This window comes from Rissa tridactyla, chromosome 12 (assembly GCF_028500815.1).
Source record: "Rissa tridactyla isolate bRisTri1 chromosome 12, bRisTri1.patW.cur.20221130, whole genome shotgun sequence".
NCBI lineage: Eukaryota > Metazoa > Chordata > Aves > Charadriiformes > Laridae > Rissa > Rissa tridactyla.
Window position 1 is genome coordinate 16,801,297 of NC_071477.1, and position 20,655 is coordinate 16,821,951.

At 49.1% G+C, this 20,655-nt stretch overlaps 1 protein-coding gene across 10 annotated transcripts in view; it reads left to right on the forward strand.

Annotated features, from left to right (window-relative positions):
• The first annotated feature begins 5,218 nt into the window (after positions 1-5,218).
• NCOA6 (nuclear receptor coactivator 6) overlaps positions 5,219-20,655 on the forward strand; it is a 50,971-nt gene continuing 35,534 nt past the window's right edge. For 9 of the 10 annotated variants that reach the window (XM_054218070.1, XM_054218073.1, XM_054218063.1 and 6 more), the window contains exons 1-4: positions 5,219-5,352; positions 12,547-12,649; positions 18,787-18,938; positions 19,042-19,316. In XM_054218070.1, coding sequence (XP_054074045.1) covers positions 18,859-18,938; positions 19,042-19,316 — 355 coding nt within the window. In that variant the 5' untranslated portion in view covers positions 5,219-5,352; positions 12,547-12,649; positions 18,787-18,858. Of the gene's footprint in view, positions 5,353-12,546; positions 12,650-13,642; positions 13,733-18,786; positions 18,939-19,041; positions 19,317-20,655 lie in introns of all 10 variants that reach the window. The other variant, XM_054218064.1, reaches the window with a different exon arrangement.

Here is a 20,655-nt window from a genome sequence, read left to right on the forward strand (position 1 = left end):
TGGCTCCATTTGTCAGTGTTTCCCACAAAGGCTCGATGCCGTTCCTGAGCGCGGTCAACAAGCAGCTTCGCGCTCGCGTTCGGTACCGCTCTCCGCCGGCACTGAGCACTGGTGGCTGCGGATAGAGGCCTGATGGGGGGGACGCGGCAGAAGTCAGCACCGCCATCCTCAGCCGTGGGGACAAGGGTGCTCCAGCACCTCAGCTGTGCCATTTTGTCCCCATGACTGTTCCCTTCAGTGCCTGGCCGCCGAGAGGGGCCAGAGCCTGCCGTGGCCCCGCTGGTCTGGATGGGGACCGACGCTGGTGGGGCTGTTGGGGTGGTCGGAGCCACGCTGCCAGTGCAGCGCAGGAGGGGCCGGGGTCCCCTGCTGCCCCCAGCACGGTGTCAGACCAGCGGCCGTGGGTGTTCCTGTGCTCCAGCCGGCAGCTCCGGTCTGTGCCCCTCTCCGTGCCTCCGGAGACCGGGGCTGCCGGGGCGGGTGAGGGCAGAGAGCAGCCACTGCTGCCAGAGCCGGAGCAGCAGGTTCAGGTTCCCAGCTCCAGGGATGATGACCGGTGTCCTACAGCTCTGCCAGCATCTCTCCGGGGGTGTCCCTCAGCTGGGCGGACAGTCCAAAAGCTGGACCCTCCCGGTGGCAGCTGGGTCCCTCCTGGTGGGACCATCTCAGAGCTTCCCTCCACCCGCTGCACACACTCCACGGCCTTCCATGGGCCGGTCCCAAACACCGACGGGTTGGCGAGAAAGGGGAGCCAGGCCTCTGTAAACACCGCGAGGCGAAGCCTGCGTCTCTTCCACGAACACATCGCAAACACTGCAGATTTTAGAAGGATTTGCAAAGAATGAGGTGGAGCGGGAAGAGCTCCCATAGCACCCAGGTGTTTTCATCACAGCGGTTTTGGAAAGATCTTCCATACTCCACTCATGGACATCTGCACGCTGGCCAGGGAAAGGAGACCCCCAACCGGCAGAGCTGGTTTCGGAGAGGCAGGACACTGTCCTAGAACGAGACACATCCGTGCGGAGGGCAGCAGAGCCTGTGGAGCAGGAGCCCTCGAGCAACAAAACCCAGTGGCCCCAGCATCGTTAGAAGCAGATTGTCCCAGCAGAGCTGACCCTGCTGCCCGCGGGGACTATCCCGTTCAACAGCAGCTACTTGGCCGCCGTGAGCCTCCACGCACTGGGACTGTCCCCAGCACGGCCGGGGCTCCCCCCCCAGCGGCCCCCACCCCTCCACCTCCATGGGGCCGAGGAGAGGAAGGTGCCCGTGTACCCCCATCAGTCACCTCTGGAGCCAGTTGCCCACCTCTCTCCTCCTCCCCACGCTCCCAGTTTAACAGCATCCCAGACCAGAAGTGGTTGTGACTGCAATGCCAACGGGTCTTCTCCCTTCTTTCTCTCTAAGTGAGCATCATACCGGTATTAGAGGAGAAATTATTTTGTTCAAGTCATTGTATAATATTTATGTTCGGAAAAATGTAAAGCTGCTCACGAGTCTACTACTTTTTCTGTATAATATCTTTCCTTTGAAAATACTGTCGTATGAAAATGTGTGTAAATATAACCACCATTTTGAGTGTCCTAATCTCAAATGCGTTTCTCTGTTCTGCTTGCGGACGCCGAGGCGGCTCAAACTCAGTCGTCTCTGTGTGCTGTACGTTGCCCTCCTCCTTCACCGTGTCGCTCTGCAGGCGACGTTATATTAGTATGTGTCATTTGGTTTGCAGCAAAGCTTCGGAATCGTAGAATCACAGAATGGTTTGGGTTGGAAGGGACCTTAAAGGCCACCTCGTTCCACCCCCCTGCCCTGGGCAGGGACACCACCCACCAGCCCAGGTTGCTCCAAGCCCCGTCCAACCTGGCCTTGAACCCCTCCAGGGATGGGGCAGACACAGCTTCTCTGGGCAACCTGGGCCAGGGGCTCACCACCCTCACAGCAAAGAATTTCTTCCTGATATCTTGTCTAAATCTCCCCTCTTCCAGTTTAAATCAAAACCAAAATGTGGGTCTGCTCATGGAGGGGCTCCACAAACACAGAATGACGGGACAGATCTAGCCCCCCAAAAATATCTCCCGTCTTGGTTACGGTGTGTACAGAAGCCAGGTGAGGTGTAGAAAGGCTCAGGCTGCACATGGTGGATGCAGGCTGTGAGAACCCGGGCTCTGGAGACCTGCCTGTGGTGCACCTCGCTGCGGCGACACGCGGGGGGCGCAGACGCCAGGGCGGGAGCCCGTGAGCCGTCCCAGGTTCCCTCTCCTTGCAGTCTCCGCGTCACCTTAGTCCCTTCTCACCACTGCCAGCTCCTGTCGGTCCCCTGCTGCACGCGTTGGTGGCCAGCGAGCCACATGCCCTGCGCTAGCCACAATACGCAGGGTGGCAAACCCACTTCAGGTCCCTCCAGCCGCCCGTCTTCAGCAGAGATGCCCCAGGAGGGTCCTCGGTCGTGTCCTGTCACCCTGGTGTCCCTTCAGCTCTACCTTCCCTTTTTTTTTTTAATGAAAAAGCTATTTGGAGAGAATGGGGATTCATTTTAACCACGCGGAGTTTGTGCCAGTTCCGCTTTTTCCCAACAAAAGTAAAAGTATTAATGACTAAAGTCACTCAAACTCCACGTTGAAGATAAAAAAATAGTATAAAAATAGCCCGAGAGAGGGGGGATATCGGGGAAGACACCATCACGAACCAGTCAAGGAGAACTCCATCAGTGACGTCCGGGACCAGTCGACGGGCTGGGCCTTTCTTCCCCCCATAGGGACGCCTTTGGGTAAGACTCAGAATATACCGAGTGTGTCCTCGGGGAACTTAGAAATCTCTCTAGAGAATCTCTCTCCTGCATTTATAGCCAGGCTGTATTGTTTATAACTTTGTCGCGTGTTTTGTGTGCTTAACACCACCTTTATTTGCACGTGCTTTGCAGACAGCGTATTTATCACCGGCAATCCTAAGAACCTCTATATCTGTTGTTTAAATAAACTGCACTGTTTAAGTAGCCGGTCGTTTCGGTTTCTCGCTGAACGTGACCAAAGACTCGAGAGAGGCCGTGCTAGTTCAGGAGCACGACTAGACTGAAGGTGCAGTCCACTGTTAGCGTATCCAAACCGTAACAGTTTAATACATATTAAACGCGACTGGACTGATGGTGGCGAATTGGGCATCACTCAGAATTTAAACCCAGCCGCACCCGGCCTCCCACCTGGGTGAGGAGTGTCAGAACGCAAGGGGGGTTATCTTCTGCCAAAACCGCTTTGTCCCTTTTCACGCAACATACGTACAAACGCAAGCAAGCCAAAAACCCTGAAGGACAACCTTGCAAGACAAACACAGCGGCGTCGGTGGCAAACACGGGGACGTTTTGGGAGCAGCACCCTGGCGTAGCTGCGCCGGAGCGGGACACACGTGAGCCTTTGGGGGACAGTCGGGCTGGAGGAGGAAGAAATTAAATGCAGGCGGGTTAAGACGCGCTGCCTGAAGCAGAGGAAAGCGTGAGGACAAGTCGGGGAACCTCCACGCTGACGCCAACAGGAACTCCCCGAGGGACACGCGGACGGATGCGGTGAGTGCTGCTGGTCACCACCCCATGAGGGACACCCCGCTCCTCTCCCGACACCCCGGGGGGGTCTCCCGGGGGACTGGTGGGGGAGGATTGGCACACCGGCAGGGGCTGGAGGGGGGGTCCCTACCCCTGAAACCAGAGAAGAGAAAAAGGCGTGAGCAGAAGAATCCTTTAGCGAGGAATTAATGGCCAGCTGCCGGCAGGGAGCTGTGGAGCTGCAAACACGAAGGAAACGAGCGCTCTGCTCGCAGCTCTCCACGCACCACCAATAATTATTAACATAAGGCACATACTAACCACGATGGTCATTGTTTTGTTTTGTTTTGGTCTTTTTTTAATGGAATGCATTTATATCTCCATTTAAAAAAGGAGATTTGTCTGTGTCGCAAGCTATAGCATCAGATGAGATGTGGGATTTAACCGCATTTTAAAGAGGTTTTGCAAAATAAAAAGCCGTTTTCCTCTTTTCCTGTCGTTTATCCCGCAGCCATCCACGCGCAGCGGCTCGGCCCCTCTACTCCAGTCACTAATGTTAATCAGACTCATTCTTGCCGGAGCAAAGTCTTTATTTTTCCCCACAAAGGAGTTTTGATTATTTCACTAGCCTGAAATAGTAATTGCCACGTGTTTCTTTCCTTTACCGCCGCCGGGTCGGAGCTTTCTGCTGCAAGCAACGGCCGGCAGGAGCAAAATCACCACGTTTCTGCGGCGCCGCCGCCTTTTTATATCAATTTCTCATTTCTCACAGATAAGGTTTGCGGGATAAGAGTTATTCTGATGGTTAAGGTCTGCGGGAAGGGGCACACCGGAGGGCTGGGTGTCCCGCAGCCGCTCCGCGGGACTCCGCTGCGAAGCCCCCAGGTGCTGGGGAGCGACCATGACCCGCCGGGGAGCGCGGGCCTGCTCGTTAGCTTTTAATATTAAAAAGCATCAGGCTTTTAATTAAAATTCAGCATTGCCCAGTCCCTATCACACCACTCCCCGGCTTCCTTCCCATCTCCCCAGCAGCGAGACTAAGTAACATCCATCGATATTTATAAAGCCCAAAATCTTCAGGTGAAAAGCTCCTCTGAATCAAAATATTTCTGAATGAAAAACCTTGTTTCCTCGTAATTTTCTATAAAGGCCTTAATTATTATCTTTTTTTCTTAAACCTTGTCAGGAAACACGTTTTGTTCCGGTCCAGCACGCCCGCTCGCCGCCGGCCCCACGCGAGGCGATGCCCCGGCAGCCCCCGACCCCCCCCCGGCCGCGCTCCCCCCGCCACGGAGGCTCCCACGGCCCGCGGTGGGGGTGGGGGGGGGGGGCGGGGTGAGTGTGCGGGAACCCCCGGGGAGGCGGCCGCTCCCCCGCAGCCAGGGAGGGCGGAGGAGCCGAGCGGGGTCCCCCGGGGGCGGGGGGGGTTGTGTTGGTGCCGGTGCCCGGGGGGTCCCGCCGCGCTCCGCCCGCCCACGTACCGGCTCCGCGCCCTCACCTCCCCCCCCTTCCCCGCCGGCTCCGCGCGCTCGGGCGCAGGCGCGCGCGGGGCGGGCCGGGTCACGTGGGGCGGCGGCGGCGGGAGGTGGAGCGGCCGCGCTGCCTGTCCTGGGCGTCCCCGCGCCGCGCGCGACCCCCCCCCCCCGCCCACCCCGCCCCCGCCGGACCCGCGCGCGCCCCCGCCCGCCCCGGCGGCCCCCGCCCTCCTGCGCGCGCTCGCGGCGCGGGCGCGGCGGCGGCGGCGGCGGCGGAGGAGGAGGAGGCGGCGGTGGCAGCGGCGGCGGCGGCGCCACCGCGGCCGCCACCAGCGGCGGCAGCGCCAGGTGAGGGCGGGGCGGGCCCTCGGCAGGGCCTCTCCGCCGCCCGCGGGGGCGCGGGGACGCAGCGGCGGGCGTGACAGGGGTGGCGGGGCGGAAGCGGGGTCGGGGCCGGGCCGGGAGCGGAGCAGGCCGGGCCCGTGGCGCGGCGGGAAGGGGCGGTGGGGCCTGGCGGGGCGCGAAGCGGTGCGTGGGCCCGGCCCGCCGGCGGCGGAACGCCTCGGCGGGCCGGGCCGCGCAGGCGGCGGGGCACCGGGCGCCGCAGGGCTTCTCGGCGTTCTGCGGGGAGCCGCGGCCTGGGCGCCGGCGCCGGGTGAGCCCGCTCGGGCGCGGCCTGCTGCCTGCCCCGCCGGGCCGGAGCCGGCCCCGTTCCTCCCGCCGCTCCGATCGCAGCCGTTCGCCGTAGCCGGTCAAAGCCTGAGCTCAGCCCCGGGGGGCGGCCCGAGGCTGAGCCCCCGCCGGGAGAGCGGGCGCTGGGCCGCGCCGGGGGGGCCGGCGCTCCCCGGGGAGGTGGCCGTGAGGCGCGCCCCGGGCGGGCGGGTGCTGTCAGCCCCGGAGCCGCTCCGCCGCCCGGGAGGCCGCTTCTGATCCCGGTTCCCCGGCCCCGAGCCCCCGCGGGCGTTGACGTCTTTGTGAGATGTCAGCGAGGATGCGCTGACGTTTCGTTGAACCCGATCTTTTGTTTGAATTCCTCGGTAACTCTTTAGAATAGAGAAGGGCTTCTTAACTTATCCCTTCGGCTGGATTTCTCCCTTTCTCCGAATTTCATCTACTCTCAAAAGGTCTCAGAAAACTCCGGGTTCCGAGTCCCTCTGACTTCTTTGGGGCATGGGAAGCAGAGAGCTCTTCTGTCGGCTCTGAAGGCTGGTCCCAAATTGGAGCTTTATGAGCTTTGTGTCTTCACGACCCCTCAGCTTCCGGACACTCACGCTTGTGCTCATTCCCCAAACTGAAAAATATAGTAAAACCTTTCTCATTCCAATTTTATTCGAGGAAAGACAGTGCCTCTTGTTGGTATTTATAATTACCGTGCACTGTAGTCTTTCTGGCTGGTTCTTTATGTAGCTAAAGCATCTTTCAGTTTTTCATGTAGGAGAAAACGGTGACAGAGAACAAATTTGGCGTTTTCAAAGAAGGTCACCGTGTGTAATAACCGCAAGTCTTTGATTTAGCGGCTCTTTTCCAGTTACAGCAAGCATTCCCAGCTTCTGTACACAGAAGAGAGAGAGGGAAACAAAGGTGTCAAGACATGTATCCAAAATGGCCAGGTCTGCCAGACTAAATGCACTACCTGCAGCAAGGCATCAGGTGTTTGCGAGAAATTCATACGCTCTTCAAATGTTCACTGAGCCTTGCAGCTTCCTTTGGAAGGTGGCCGGCTTTGCCGGGACGTTTTTCACAGTAACACTGTCCTCACTCTCCTGAGAGAAAAAAGAAAATCAAAACGGGGGGAGGCTGCACACAGACCTGATCTTCTATCGAGAAATGACATTTCTTAATATTTTAAACCTACAGAAGGATATTCCATTAGGCTTTGGATTTGGGCTGGAAGAACTCCCAGCGCTCTCCAGCCATTCTGTCCGGAAAACCTGTTCTTCTATAGGACTTGCAGGCAGGAGTTGTTTACAACAGGTTTCCAACCAATGCAGTAATTTTACACTATTCTGGTAAAAAAATAGCTGTTTCCTTAAAATAAAAAACAATTGTGTGTGGGGAAACCTGAGAAATCCGCACACCCCCCCCCATGCTTCTCTAAACTAAGTGTTAGTACTTTCTTTTTTTTAGTGGCTTAAATCCTTGAAAATACAGGGATGTAGAGGTAAATTCGACCGAACAATCGCGGTGCCACTCTTTCTTCTGTTTCAGTTTATGATGCTGTCACAGATTGCATGCCTTTGTAGTAGATGTTAAATATTTCAAACTGATAACTAAACCATTAAGCAGATTTACAGTGTATTTTTATTTTCTAATACCATGTTGATTCTTTTGGGTGGAACCTGGAGTTACAACTGAGTTACACAGACATACTGAATTCAATAGCTTTGCAGTGGCAGAGAGCTTGCTACTGAAGATATCGAAGAGTTAACGTGGCTGTAACAGTTTGATTGCGTTGGGAATATTGAAATTTTGTAGGTCACTAGTGTACCTCTGAAGGGCAGAAGGCGTGATGGTGGTGTCCGTTTCAAAATCATGTGGTCGCTATTGAGAAACACAACCACTGTGGCGTGGAGTGAATACAGTGAGCAGAACGTGGAGACCATTGAACAGCGAGACTTAACCCCGTGTGTTGCAAAAACCGGGTCCAAGTGTCGACTTGTTCCTTAGGCTGGGCTGGAGCAGAAGTAATGGGAGACAACACAAAGGGTTGGGAAAAGTTAAGAGGCAGAAGCGGAAGGAGAAATCATCCTAGGTGACACGGACACGAGGCAGGGAAGATGCATTGTCCAACTCCAGGTGAGCGATTTTCCATCTGCTGGCTGGATGACCAACTCACCTTTGCTTTACTGAAGCCATGGATATTTTGTATTTTGTCTTGACACCGCCACATGCTCTACTCTCCCCTCCCGAGGGGATCAGTGATGTTCTTCAGCCCGAACTGCCCATTGCAGATAACTGAGCATCTCAGATACATAGTCCATGTGCTCCTTAGTTTGGACACATCAATAGCTGAAGGTTTGTCTCAAGACAGTGTATGAAACTCAAGATTTTCTAGTGTCCTGACTAACTAGAAGGAAGAAAAAAAGTCTTTTCAGTGATGCTGCTGGAGTTGAAATTTCATCTACGCTTTGGATTACACAGAGGGATACAGTGGAAGTTTTCCTGAGGTCCAGGAGCCTGGGATTTTTCTCAGTCCATTGGGGGTCACTTTGCATTCAGTGTGTCCCCTGGCATTAGCTGATGCTATTAACAGCACCCCACCTGCGCCCTGAGTAGCACATCAAAAACTGCTATTGTCATTAAAAATAGAAACAAGAAGTGAATTCTATCATGTATATATTGCGGCCTTGAGGTTGTGTCACAGAAAATAGCCCTTCTTTATGTCTTTGTGAAAAAAGAAAGGTGACCAGTGCATGTCGCAGTGTAGCTGGTCTGGGAGCTGGGGTGGAGGGGGGGGCGCGCAGGGGACTCCTCCGCTCCTGAGAGCTGTCATCTTTTTGGAACCAGGAGGAACACTGCCCGCTTCTCCCGCTGGAATGAGTAGTCTTGAAGCATAGCCCTGCGCCGGGGCCTGAATCGGATTTGTATGAAAATTGAATAGTACAGGAGATGAATGATGCCTTGTCTAATTCATTTGTCTTCATGTAAAGCGATAATTTGGGACTGGAAGTTGCTTATACTGAGTTGGATATGTGGGAGCCTGCTTAGATTTGATGTATGGAAGGGAATGATCTAGTTATTCCTACCAACAGATGCATGCTATTAAATTCTCCGTGCCCTATGCATTCATTTTTATTTTTACTCTTTAAAAAATCAAATGACTTAACCAAGACTGCGCAGCTGGTATGAGGTTACATTTCTCATCGTGGTTCCTGGGCAGTACTTCGACTGAACGAGATGTGAGCCGCCGTGTTCTGTGTGCATGTGTGCAGGCACGCTCTCGCCAGCCTCCCTCCTCCCTGCATGAGGCAAGGAAAAGGCGAAGAATTATTTCTGCCTTGCTTCCTGGTAAGCTGGAAGTTTTGGCATCTCTAACGCCCGGTTTTTTTCCGGCAGTGAGTGAGAAGCAGGTGAGAGATGAGACAGGAGGCTCATAGTGGCAGTTCTTATGGGTCTCTCCCAGCGGAGGCGAGCAGGGAGCAGTTGCGCCCCTGGGATTGCGGCTGGAGGAGCTGAACCTCCCAAGGCAAAAACGCTGTTTTATTTTTTAGTGAGGCTCAGTTAAGAATAATACTGGACAAGAAATAGTGTCTCAGCTTTTGGTTGCAGCAGGGGACAGTGTTCCTTCTAAGGGATTTGGGGGGGGCTTTTCCCATCCCTGCAAGAAGGCATTGCTGTCTGGTTGTGTTGTGCCCTAGTTTTACCAGAAGGTGCAAGGCTGACCAGTGATTAACGTGGCTCTTAATAGCGACAATAAATAACGCTTTTGAAATTTGGTTCTTCCAAAAGCCCAGAGTAGCACAAAATATCCTGTGAGCTTTTATACGAACAGGAAACTCTCAGAACAATCTTGATTTTAACAGAAGCTGTACCTGCTTCTGTTATACGAAGATATTTTTTGGTCAGGTAGAACAGTGTCTTTATTATTGTTTTAGCTTAAATCTTTTCTTCATGCTTTATAACATTTCAGAATTTTAAAAACTTAGTGAAATTTCCTCGACTTGTATTACATGCAAGAAGGAAGAATGTTGCAGTAAGCAAGAGGTGCGGTTTTCAGGGAGACCTTAGTTCAGGACAGGTAATCACAAGAATACCTGCACTGGTTATATCGACACTTAAGAAGCTCAGTGAGAATTTGGTGATAAAGGAGTCCTTGTGGGGCATGTCAGCCCAGAAAGGTCTGGTAGCGGTTAAATTCAACTTTAAGTAAAAAGCTTGTCGCAACACAAGCAATTAGTAGATTGCTACTTGAAAAGGAGTTTTTTCATAGCCTTTGGAAAGCAAGATAAAATATAGTTTCTTGTCAAGGTGCATCTGATTTTAAATAGCATCTCATTTTACTTGTTTGCTGGTTGCATCGATGGATCTTTGTGAAAAGTTACATACTGCAAAGCTCTGTTACAGTATTCGTCTGTTACGGGCTGTGGTGTATTTCTTCCAAATGGAAATATCCTTAACGTGTGAAATTAATAGTTCAGCTAATGGGAATTGACTGATCAAATATTACACTGTGTAGATGGCAGCTTCCGAGAAAATTGCTGATTCCGAGATAACTTGTGACTTAGGGAGAAGACTGGCAGCGCCTTGTGTTGGTATCTCAGCTACCAAAAGTGGGAACTTCTCCGTGGCTAACTTACCTGCAGTTAAAACTCATTCTGGAGTTATCATAAAGCAGCCCTGATGATCTCATCCCTCAAATTCTGTTGAAATAAAAATTAATGGCTCAGTTGAGCCGTGTCCGTTGCAGCTTGGCATTAGTTGTGGGGTTTCAACAAACTTTATGAAACTTTAACACACTGATAACACAGCTGCTATTGAAATACATCAAGATATCCCTGCAGAAGGTCATATGCCGTATAACAAGCTGTAATTTTCTCCTTGTCAGAAACACTTGGGTTTAGGAGTTTCACGCTTGAGGGCTATGGGAGTGCAGCAGAGCGGTATGAACAGCGGTGAGTAGTTCCATATCAGAATGAGTGAATGAAGCCTGCCTTCCTGTAGACTGACGTGTTTTGTTTTCTTGACATTTGGGAAACCGTAAGCTCTAAACAAAACTCTTTCTCTAGATGGAACGCTTTTCACGGGGCTGTTTCTATGGATTCCTTGCTAAGCTACACATTCAGTCTCCAGGCATTTCCAGGCTCTCTATTGGATAACTTATTGTAATGAAAGTTGGAGTTAATGAGCCAAGGTTGATTAGTTATTTTCCTTAACCAAATTTGGTATCATCTCACGCGTACAACGGGAATGGAGGCAGCAGCGATTGATTGCTCCTCTTCCCGTAGCTCAGGCTGACCATGCTCAGTTTCTTACTCTGGAGCCCGTCTTTCCCGGTCCTCTCGTCTCTGGAGGAGCTGGGTGTCCGCAGACCTGTGGTGAGGGAGAATTGGAGGAACAAAAAGCCTCTCAGTTCCTTGCACCAAGGAGTTCAGATGATTTCCCCTTCGGTTCACCACCGTTAGCCAAGAGCCCTGCCCTGCCGAGGCCCAGAGGGTTTGAATGGGTGCTGACTCCGTTGGTTTTGAGGCCTTCTTAAAAACAGCTTTTACTGGGCGAGTGAGGACTGTCCTTTCACGTGAACTCTTGGCACGGCTGTTTAGATAACCAGCCAGTTTGTTTACATGACTTAATTTTAGGCTGTCTCAAATACTCAGGGGAGCATCCTTTCATGAAAAGAGGGAAAAACTAGAACTAATGCAGTATCTGCTATAGAACATGGAAAGCTTTTTTAGTTTTGGCTTACGCTTGATAAACAATGTTAAAATTTCTTACTCTGGATTTTGGTTTTGCTTGTCAGCTTGGTGTCGGGTCCTGGGACTGAGGCAGGTTTGCGTATAGCTGGAAACAGCGGAGTTACTGCTTACCTTGTAGCCACTCAGGTCTCCTGCTTGGCACTGTGCTGCTGCTTGAATTACAACCCTTATTTAGAAATGCAAGAAGATACCAGTGATTGAAAAGTGTTAGATGACTATTAAAAGTGCTGCAGAGCATATATGATCTGATTTAACGTGAGTACTCTCCTTCCCTGTGAGTTGGTGGGCTGGCAGAAGTGCAAAGGCTGTGGCACAATACTAAGGCTTTTAAAGAGATTTTACTTTGTCACCTGGGTAGAAGATAGCGGATTTCTGCTTTGTCTTTCTGAGTCGTCTTCCCCCTTCTGCTTCCCCAGTTTGGTTTTGGGTAGTCCTCTTCCCCGCTGGTGCGCAGGCTGGGATGTAAGCAGAAAATCTGCTTGAAAAACAGCAAGGGGATGTTAATATAAATCATCTTGGTTCGAGGGGAGGTATTCTTGTTGTCTCTGAAGCCATTAGCTTTACTGCTGCGTTTTCATTACCCTGAGAAGTTTGAGTGCAGCTTGATGAGGCCGTGAACAGGAACAGGTTCTGAGGATGGATTCCCCTCGCTTTGTTGGCCACCTGCAGTAAACACGTCCACGTGAGGTGGTCCTGTGGGCTCGTAACGTGTTTCTGGAACGAGCTTAACCTGAGCCGGTTTAGGTGCCTCCTTAGGATGAGCGGAAGTGCATCCTCCTTGTGCCGGTTTCTCTTTTCTGAAGGTGAATTTAAACTGGAAGAGTTTATCTTAAGACTTAAATAAATCCGTTATTCTAGATGAAACTTGCCCTGGTTAGAAGAATATAATGTTATTTCCAGCCAAAGGGAGTATGCAGTTTTTTGCTTCTAATGAAAGGTTGATTTTCCTAGATCCTCAGTTTTTGCTGTTAGTATTTGAATATAGTAAAAAGTGCTTTTTACATTACTAAGGAGAGAGTTGGATTTGGTCCAAAGCTGCATATTAAAAATCAAGGTAGTCACTGTGTTATATGCAGTATTTTTGTTATTTTGACTTGCTATCTGATGAAACGTGATGGTTTTCTTTCAGGATTACATTTTTGGGAGTTGCTGTTTAACCATGTTTGCCAGTCTGGAATTACCTGAAGACCTGTTCCATGCCACAAAATACTGAAGTTGTGGAATTCGTTTTGGTAGGTAAAATAAGCATATGATGCATTTGAATAGCTCTCGTTCCTCTATATTCTCCTCCTAACTCTCCAACTAATAGGTCCTCGCCTCTCCTGTTCACGTGTTTGAAGGACTGTCTCCAGAGGTGACTTTTCAGGCTGCCGTAGAGGGTTACGGGCATTTGCCATCGGGTTTGTAGCTGTTCTCAGACCTTCCTCCCAAAGAGGACAGCTGGGACGCTTTTGTGGTGTTATCCCTCTTTAATGCTAAAGTTTGAAGTTCCAAATTACTGGAACTACCCCTAGCTAAGTGGTTTCAGCGGAAATTTTACTGCATGTTTATTTTTTTGCGTTTTTTCGTATTATAACAGCTATTCTTAGCCTTATTTAATCTTCTTGTGTAACGATATGACACTTGTCCAGAATCTGTTTAAAAGTCTTTTTTTTGTGTAATTTTGCCAAAAACAATTACGTTATTTTAATCTTCGTATCATAGAATGGTTGTGTGTGTATAGGTTTGTTCGTTAGTCAGATTTAACAAGCTCCAAGATCACTATGCTAGGCAACAAAACGGTTGAAACACTTGTAGGATGATAACACACTGTTAACGAATTTGCAATAAAACCAGTGTTATTATCAGCGAGTTTCTGGCTTTTATAGGTGGTACACTTTAAAGCATGCCTGTGTGGTTGGATGTGTGTACATGTTACGTATTAATGGACAGCCATCTTCTCAACAGCGTTCTGACAATGCTGAAGCTCCTCTGTCCCCATCCTGAAAAACTTAATAAATATCTTTACGTATTTTCTCACTGGCACCTAAAACAAAGGAAAAAAGAAAACTTTCAAATGTATTTTTCAAGACATGCTTTTTTTCTGATTTTCTTTTTTTTTTTTTTTTTTTCTTATTAAGTTGCTTGAAAAGCATTTTTCAATGAAGGCAGAAGCAAGAAGCGTTCCGTGTCCTTCAGAAATTATGTTGCTACTGCTTTTAAAGACATTTTCTCCTCACTCTCAGGTCTGGATTCCCCAAGGGACGTGACTGTAGTCTCATTTCTGGGCTGATTTTTCTTCCTCTTCCCTGTTGCAGCTTTCAATAATGGTCCGGGTGAGGATGAGGACCCTGCGCGGTGCTAACTTCTGCCATCTGCTAGTGAAGGATGTCAGTCCATCCTTCCTTCTGCTCTTGCCCTTTCCAGTCTCTGGTGTAATTTGGAAGAGTACTTTTTCGGGCATAGAGCAGGGTTTTGGTACTTTTTATTTAATTGGGCTCTTTGCATATTTGTTTTGAGAGGCTGCATGTTCTGGTGCGACATCAGTTGTGAAAGTGTTTATTCTGAGTTGCCCGAAATGTAGAAACAGCTTGTAAATCAATAGCCTGTGTCGCAGAAAACCTGGGACAAGTTATTAGACAAAGCCTTGTTTTGGTTTATTCCCTTTGTGTACTGCGATGGTTAGAAGACAGCAACGCAAGAAGTTTCAAGTTCTGTTTAAGAAACAAATTGACATAACCTTAAGTTTGGATCAGTTGAGCGGATCTTGGGATGAGGATACCAAGATACCAGCGCTTTTTTTTTTTCCCCTTTCTTTGTGTGTTTTTTTTTTTTTTTTTTTTTTTTAACCCCAGAGACCAGCACTTCCATCTGGCGGTGCTGGCACTCCAGAGCCTGCCGGCTTTCCAGAGTTCAGCTGCTCCCCAGTTAGCGACAACCAGCTGTTGCAGATTTTGCTCTAATCCCATCTCTCCCAGGGACTGGACGGGATTCTCTCAGCATTGCCCAGTCCCACAGCGCTGGGTTTGGCGTGCGGGCTGCCTTTCGCGGTCGGGGCTGGCAGTGGGGTACAACGCATGGCGTGACAAACCGCCTTCTGGGTCCCCGGTGGCACGCGGTGGGACCCAGCTGTCCTTCAGCCCAGATCTAGCGGCATTGCTGTATCCTATGTGAATTCCTCCTCTGGATAGTCTCCGTCTTGCACGTTTTAGTCGGTTAATTGTTTTATCCGTATGCTGAGCGTACCCGGGAGCTGCAGCCTCCAGCAGCCCGGGGTGTGCCCTGTGTCCGTCAGTTTGGACACTCTGGTCTCCATGGGCTGTCCCTTGCCACCCACGACCCCCATGAGATACTGCAGGTGCATTTTTGTTATTAGTCTGTTATCTGGCTATTTATCCCCATCTCTCTTACTTCAGTTACATATTTTTAATAATTAAACTATACTGAATAAGACTAACTTTCTAGCAGACAGGCGTCATACTTTTCACGCTGCTGTAGCCTCTCCCAGCCCAGGTTCACGGGTAGATGGTTGCCACGTGGTAGCCACTGGACTTGCTCCGAGTTTCTAGAAACAATTGTGTAACGGGAAATACTGAATTGGAAACTCTTAAAACAACAGGGGTGCAAGGGCAGGAAGGGGGGATGATATTCGGAGACCTTTTTGTGTTGCCATGAGAGCACGAATGCTGAAGTTCCTGAAACGTGCTGTGGTTATGCAGATCAATTCAGGGGTGGTTCTTGCTCATCAGAGTTACTCTATAGCCCGCTGGGAGCTCATCTACTTTACAGGAATTGTTGAATGAGCAGAGTTTTACCTGTCTGTGCTTATGCTGAAGGCTTTTTGTGTTTACGTGGAAGAGTGTTGAGTGAAGGTACACGCTAATTACGGTGACTTGCTGGCCCGTGATTTATGGAAGTCAACCCTATAACCAGGAGATTACAGAATTTGTTAGGACGAGGGATGCAGCTGGGATTCATTTGGTTGGAGATGGGCGGCGTGCTGTGCTCTGCCTGAAGAGGAAGATTTCGCAGATCATTACTTCCTCCTGTCATACTTGAGATAAATTATACTTGAATGCAGGAACAGACTAAGCTGCGTGTGTTTGAGGGGGAGAGGGGGAAGATGGATGTAGCAGAGATCCCTGAGGAGCATAATGTGGAAAAAAAAAAATAAAATTGCAAAGGGAGCCGTAGCTACATGTTCTTAGCCAGAGAGAAAGATTTAAAGCTCAATCCTGGTTTGGTTTTGGTTTTGGTTTTTTTTCCTTAATTCAAGCTTTCCCCGCAGTCCTGTGATTTTCAAATGAAACAAAGCCTGTGGTCCTTCATGATTTAGCAAACTGTATTTTAATAATGTTCATGAATAGTCATAATTTCAACAAATCCTGTCAGATTTTGACACTTTGAGGTGAGGTTGGTGGAGTCTGGTCTAAGCCGCAGCATTTTTATGAAGCCTTTAAAACCCTGGTGTAAGCAGTGTGGGGGTCTTCTGCTCATTCACAGAGAAGATGGATGCTTCAGACACTTCCATTCAAAAAAAGATTGGAAATGTTTGTGTTCTTACAGAGAGACTTCTGTTTCTTTGGTGCCAGGGTTTGTCAGAAGTACTCATGTTTCCTGCTGCAGGTGGAACACCACATCCCCTCCGAGCAATTGTGCTTTTTCAACACAGAAGAGCCGACATATTGAGCTGAGATCTCTCTCCCCGAAAAACTTACTGAAGATTTTCAGATAAATAATTTTCTATGTTGTTTTCTTCGAAATATAGTGCTGATATTTCGCAGGCTGCTTGCCTCATTCAGTGCCTAGAATGACTCTACTTGGTCGTTAAAAAGATAATTTGTGTAGGACTCCCAGCTCCTTTCTCCCTGAAGTCAGTGTGTAATGACTGATGTAGGAATGCAGCAGCAGCAGGAATTCTCTCCTGGCTGGTGTAAAGCCAGCTCTGGTAAGGAACTTCCCTCTCCAAGAACTTGTGTGTGAAAATCAAATTAAAACAGCTTTTCACAATGGTTATTAGTTATCATTTTCATGTTCTGACTTGCAACTGAATAGTTTGACTTAGTCAAGTGCTCAAACCCGCAATTTAGATACAGAGCTGAGCGGCTCTGGGGGAAAAGAAAGATTTAATTGTCTCCACGTTCATCTGGTAATGAGTTTTTTAAATTTTTGCCTTTATTCCCCATCTTTAAAATTTCTGTGGTAATAATAAGTGACTTATGAAAGCGCTATGGAAATAGATCGGTGACTGGGGAAACATTTTTGCTTACTTCCTGTTGCAGGACTGCAGAAGAGCTTGTGAGACAAAATTAGGTTTGTTTTAATCTGAGATTTGAGTCGTGTTTGAGAATGAAGGCCTGGTTCTGCAGTGTGAAGAGAGTAACTATGTGTAAAATAGGTGATTATTCGTTAATGCCATTTGCCCTGCCTAGTGTGGTGTGGGGTTGCAAGGGAGAAAAGAAATCCTGTGTTGTAAAATCACAGTAAGCGCGTGTGTCGAGACCTGACCAAAACTGTGGGTATTTTGGGTTCTTGGTTTTTTTCATTTGTAATAGTGTCCCTTCAGGAGTGGTATCACGGAATCACGGAATCTTCAGAGTTGGAAGGGACCTCTAGAGATCATCCAGTCCAACTCCCCTGCTAGAGCAGGATTGCCTAAAGCACATCCCTCAGGGCTGCATCCAGGCGGGTCTTGAAAATCTCCAGAGAAGGGGACTCCACACCCTCCCTGGGCAGCCTGTTCCAGTGCTCTGTCACCCTCACTGTAAAGAAGTTTTTCCGTGTATTTGAACGGAACTTCCTATGTTCTAGCTTGTGCCCATTGCCCCTTGTCCTGTCGCTGGGAACCATTGAAAAGAGCCCGGCTCCGTCCTCCTTAAACCCACCCTTTAGGTACTTGTAAACATTAATCAGGTCCCCCCTCAACCTTCTCTTCTCCAGGCTAAAGAGTCCCAGCTCTTTCAGCCTTTCCTCATAAGGGAGGTGCTCCAGTCCCACAATCATCTTGGTTGCCCTACGCTGGACTCGCTCCAGCAGTTCCCTGTCCCTCTTGAACCGGGGAGCCCAGAACTGGACACAGTACTCCAGTTGTGGCCTCACCAGTGCAGAGTAGAGGGGGAGAATGACCTCCCTGGACCTACTGGCCACAGTCTTCCCTATGCAGCCCAGGATGCCATTGGCCTTCTTGGCGACAAGGGCACACTGCTGGCTCATGGATAATTTGCTGTCTACCAGGACCCCCAGGTCCTTCTCCTCAGAGCTGCTTCCCAGCATGTCCGCCCCTAACATATACTGGTGTTTGGCATTCTTCCTTCATGTATGTGAGCGTGCAAACAACGTAGAGCTGAATCTAAGCTTGTCTAACGTAGTTATCTTTTTTATTAAAAAAAGGCTGTTTTCTGGCCCATCTCTGTGGCTCACCTTTAATCTCAGTGTTTTAATTTGTGTTGGGAACTTGAACCTCTGCCAACACCCCCCCATCTGGATGCTCTTCGAGGGTATGTCCTAACGCTTTTTGGTGGGCTCCACTGAGTATCGCCAGCTTTGGAGTTAGGAGGTCGTGACGGTCCTGGCTGTTGAATTGGTCTGGTTTTGACAGCGGTGGTCAGGAACAGGTCCCTTTTTCGGTTTTGGCGTCAGCTTCGGCTGCTGGTGTAGACGGTTTTAATCTTTTAGCAATACTTGCGAAGTGTTGAGTGTGAGACTAGAGGTCTCTTGCCTGGAGGAGCCGGTGCCAGAGCCCTTGGAACGGCTGGTGATGGAGTGGAAAAATGTCTGTCTTAACTCAACGTTGGTATTGTTTCCCATAGTTGTCGGGTTAACTTCCATCACGGGTTGTACACCTGTACAGGTAACAGATTACTATCATGATGTCGAATAAAATTTAGTGCAAAGTCTAGACGTTTTGTAAAGTGAAAAACATCAGGTGTGTGACTTGATTTACTTGAATTCATTCTTATCCAAGCTCAACAGGGGCACGGGGGGCATTGCAGGCTAGCACAGGGGAACAAATTTCAGGTTGTAATGTGCATAAGCAGCTGAAAACACCTAAATCTTTACAAACTTTTAGAAAGACGACGTAGTATGCCTGAGATTTCCCTGCATGTGAGTAAAATATTTGTCAAACGCTAAATTTCTCCTGGAAAAAATGCTATGGCTTTCCTACTGCTTTGCCGGACAACGGAGTGCCTATTGCATCTGCAGCCCCTAAAACTAAATTTGGTGTTTGTTCCTATCTTTCTATAATTGAAGTATTGCTGTGAGCCGTATAACTTCCCTACAGAACTGGTACTGGGTGCTTGCTTATCCTCTGCATGATAGGGAGATGAGTGTAACTGATTTTCTTATTTTTTCCCCCCTCTACCTTCCTTTCTCCCTGACTGTTGTTTAGGTCAACTGGAATACTTCTCAAGCCACATGCAGCAGCATTCTGTCCGGAAACCGCTTCTGTTTGTTCTAGTGGATGAACAGCTTGGTACTGCGATGGCCACGGTTTTCAAAGTCGCACAGTTTGTCTCACAGACCCTGGCATTGGGTCACCCGGTAAGTTTTTCTGTCAATGATCTTACGTGCCATTGAAAGCAGTTGCTAATGTCTTTACACACTTATTATTATACTTAGTATAATTCTTTTTTTCCCTTCCAAGCATCATCTTAACGTCTGACAGGCTCCCATTGTTGGAAACAATGGTTTTGGATGACCTATCTAACTTAAAAGATACATATGCCTCCGCGTACTCCTCAGCTATGGAAGACTCAGAGGTGGATTTTGATTCAGGACTGGAGGAAGATGAACTGAAACAGGAGGCTGCTCCTGAGGATTCCACGATCTTTGTAGCTTTTAAAGGAAATATAGGTGACAGAGACTTTGAGCAGAAACTTGATATCATACTGGAGAATGTGCCTGGCCTTTTACACATGGGTAATGTACCTTCTTGTCATTTTTCAACTGTCCTTAAAATATTTGTTTACATAATCAAGGTGCTTATATTATATTGTTTTCGAGTTACTTAGTTTGTAATAAGATTTTGGGGGGTTATTCTTAGTGAATTTGGGAGTTTTTCTTCTTGGAAACACAGAATATGAATTTCTGCAGTTGTTTCATTGGTTAAAACTGATGTCATTAGTGAGTTCGTTCATTCGTATTCAGTTCCCTTGTTTTACTTGTTGGTTTTTTTTTCCTCTTTCATTTCCCTCCGTTACACATTGCTCTGTTAAATGAAAATGAAACCAGGAGATGCTTTTTGCCACCAAACCCATCCAATTTAAACCACTGCAGTTCATCTGAGAATAGGTTCACTCTCAAGTAACTGTGCGAGTTCAAGATGTTACTGCCCCTTTGCTGCTGCGTTGACCTACCCTACCTGATTTTTGGTTTATTTTCTGCTGGGGGACCTGGAGTGCTCTCACGTACCCCTGTATGCCCGCCGAGCTCTGGGGACAGCTGTGTAGCTAGCGTGTGACAATAGGCTTTTGGGACAATAATATCTTCTACCAGCACATCTAGGTCTGGAAAAAAACCGTTGTCTGAGCATCTTTGCAAAGGGTCTTACGATGATTACTTAGAGCTGCTGGGTTACGTCGTCTTGCTTGTACAAGTACAATCTCGATAGCCAGCCCTCCCTTGGTAGGGGTGCAGCGGTGTGGTGGTGTGGGTCAGCCTGTGTGGATCAGTGATGTGCTCCCTCCCCACCGCCAGTTTCCCCAGCAATGCCCCTTATCTGGTATTACTTGAACAGTCAGATTTAACGGCTTAATTTCTTGCCGTTAATTTCTTCTTAGTGGAGCTTGCTATAGAAACAGATTAAAGCCAGGAGGGTTGCCTTAACTGCGGTGGCAGGAACACATAACCAGAAGAGCCTTGGAGACTGGGCCACAGCACTTGGGATGGCGTCATATAACTGCAGTCTAAAAGCCATGTCTTTCTCCCTCCTCCTGTCTGCAGTTTGTGAACCAAGCTTTCGCTGGTAACTGTAGGTCGCCATGCCGGCACGCTGCTTTTCTGCTGCGTGGTCCTCTGAAGTCACGCTCTACAACGAAGAATCCACCTTTCTTCTCCTGTCTTCGTGTTTAAAGGAAACTAATTTTCTAGATTAGGTTTTAAAACGTTCATTGCATTGCTATGTAAAATACCTTTTCAGGAGAATAACCCGTGACTTCTGAATAACCAAACTGAATTTCCGTGTCGCTTTGTTGTGTTCTTTCCATTTTGGCCAGTTGTCATCAGTTGGGTCTGGTGTCAGTTGTCGGGGTCCTTGCTG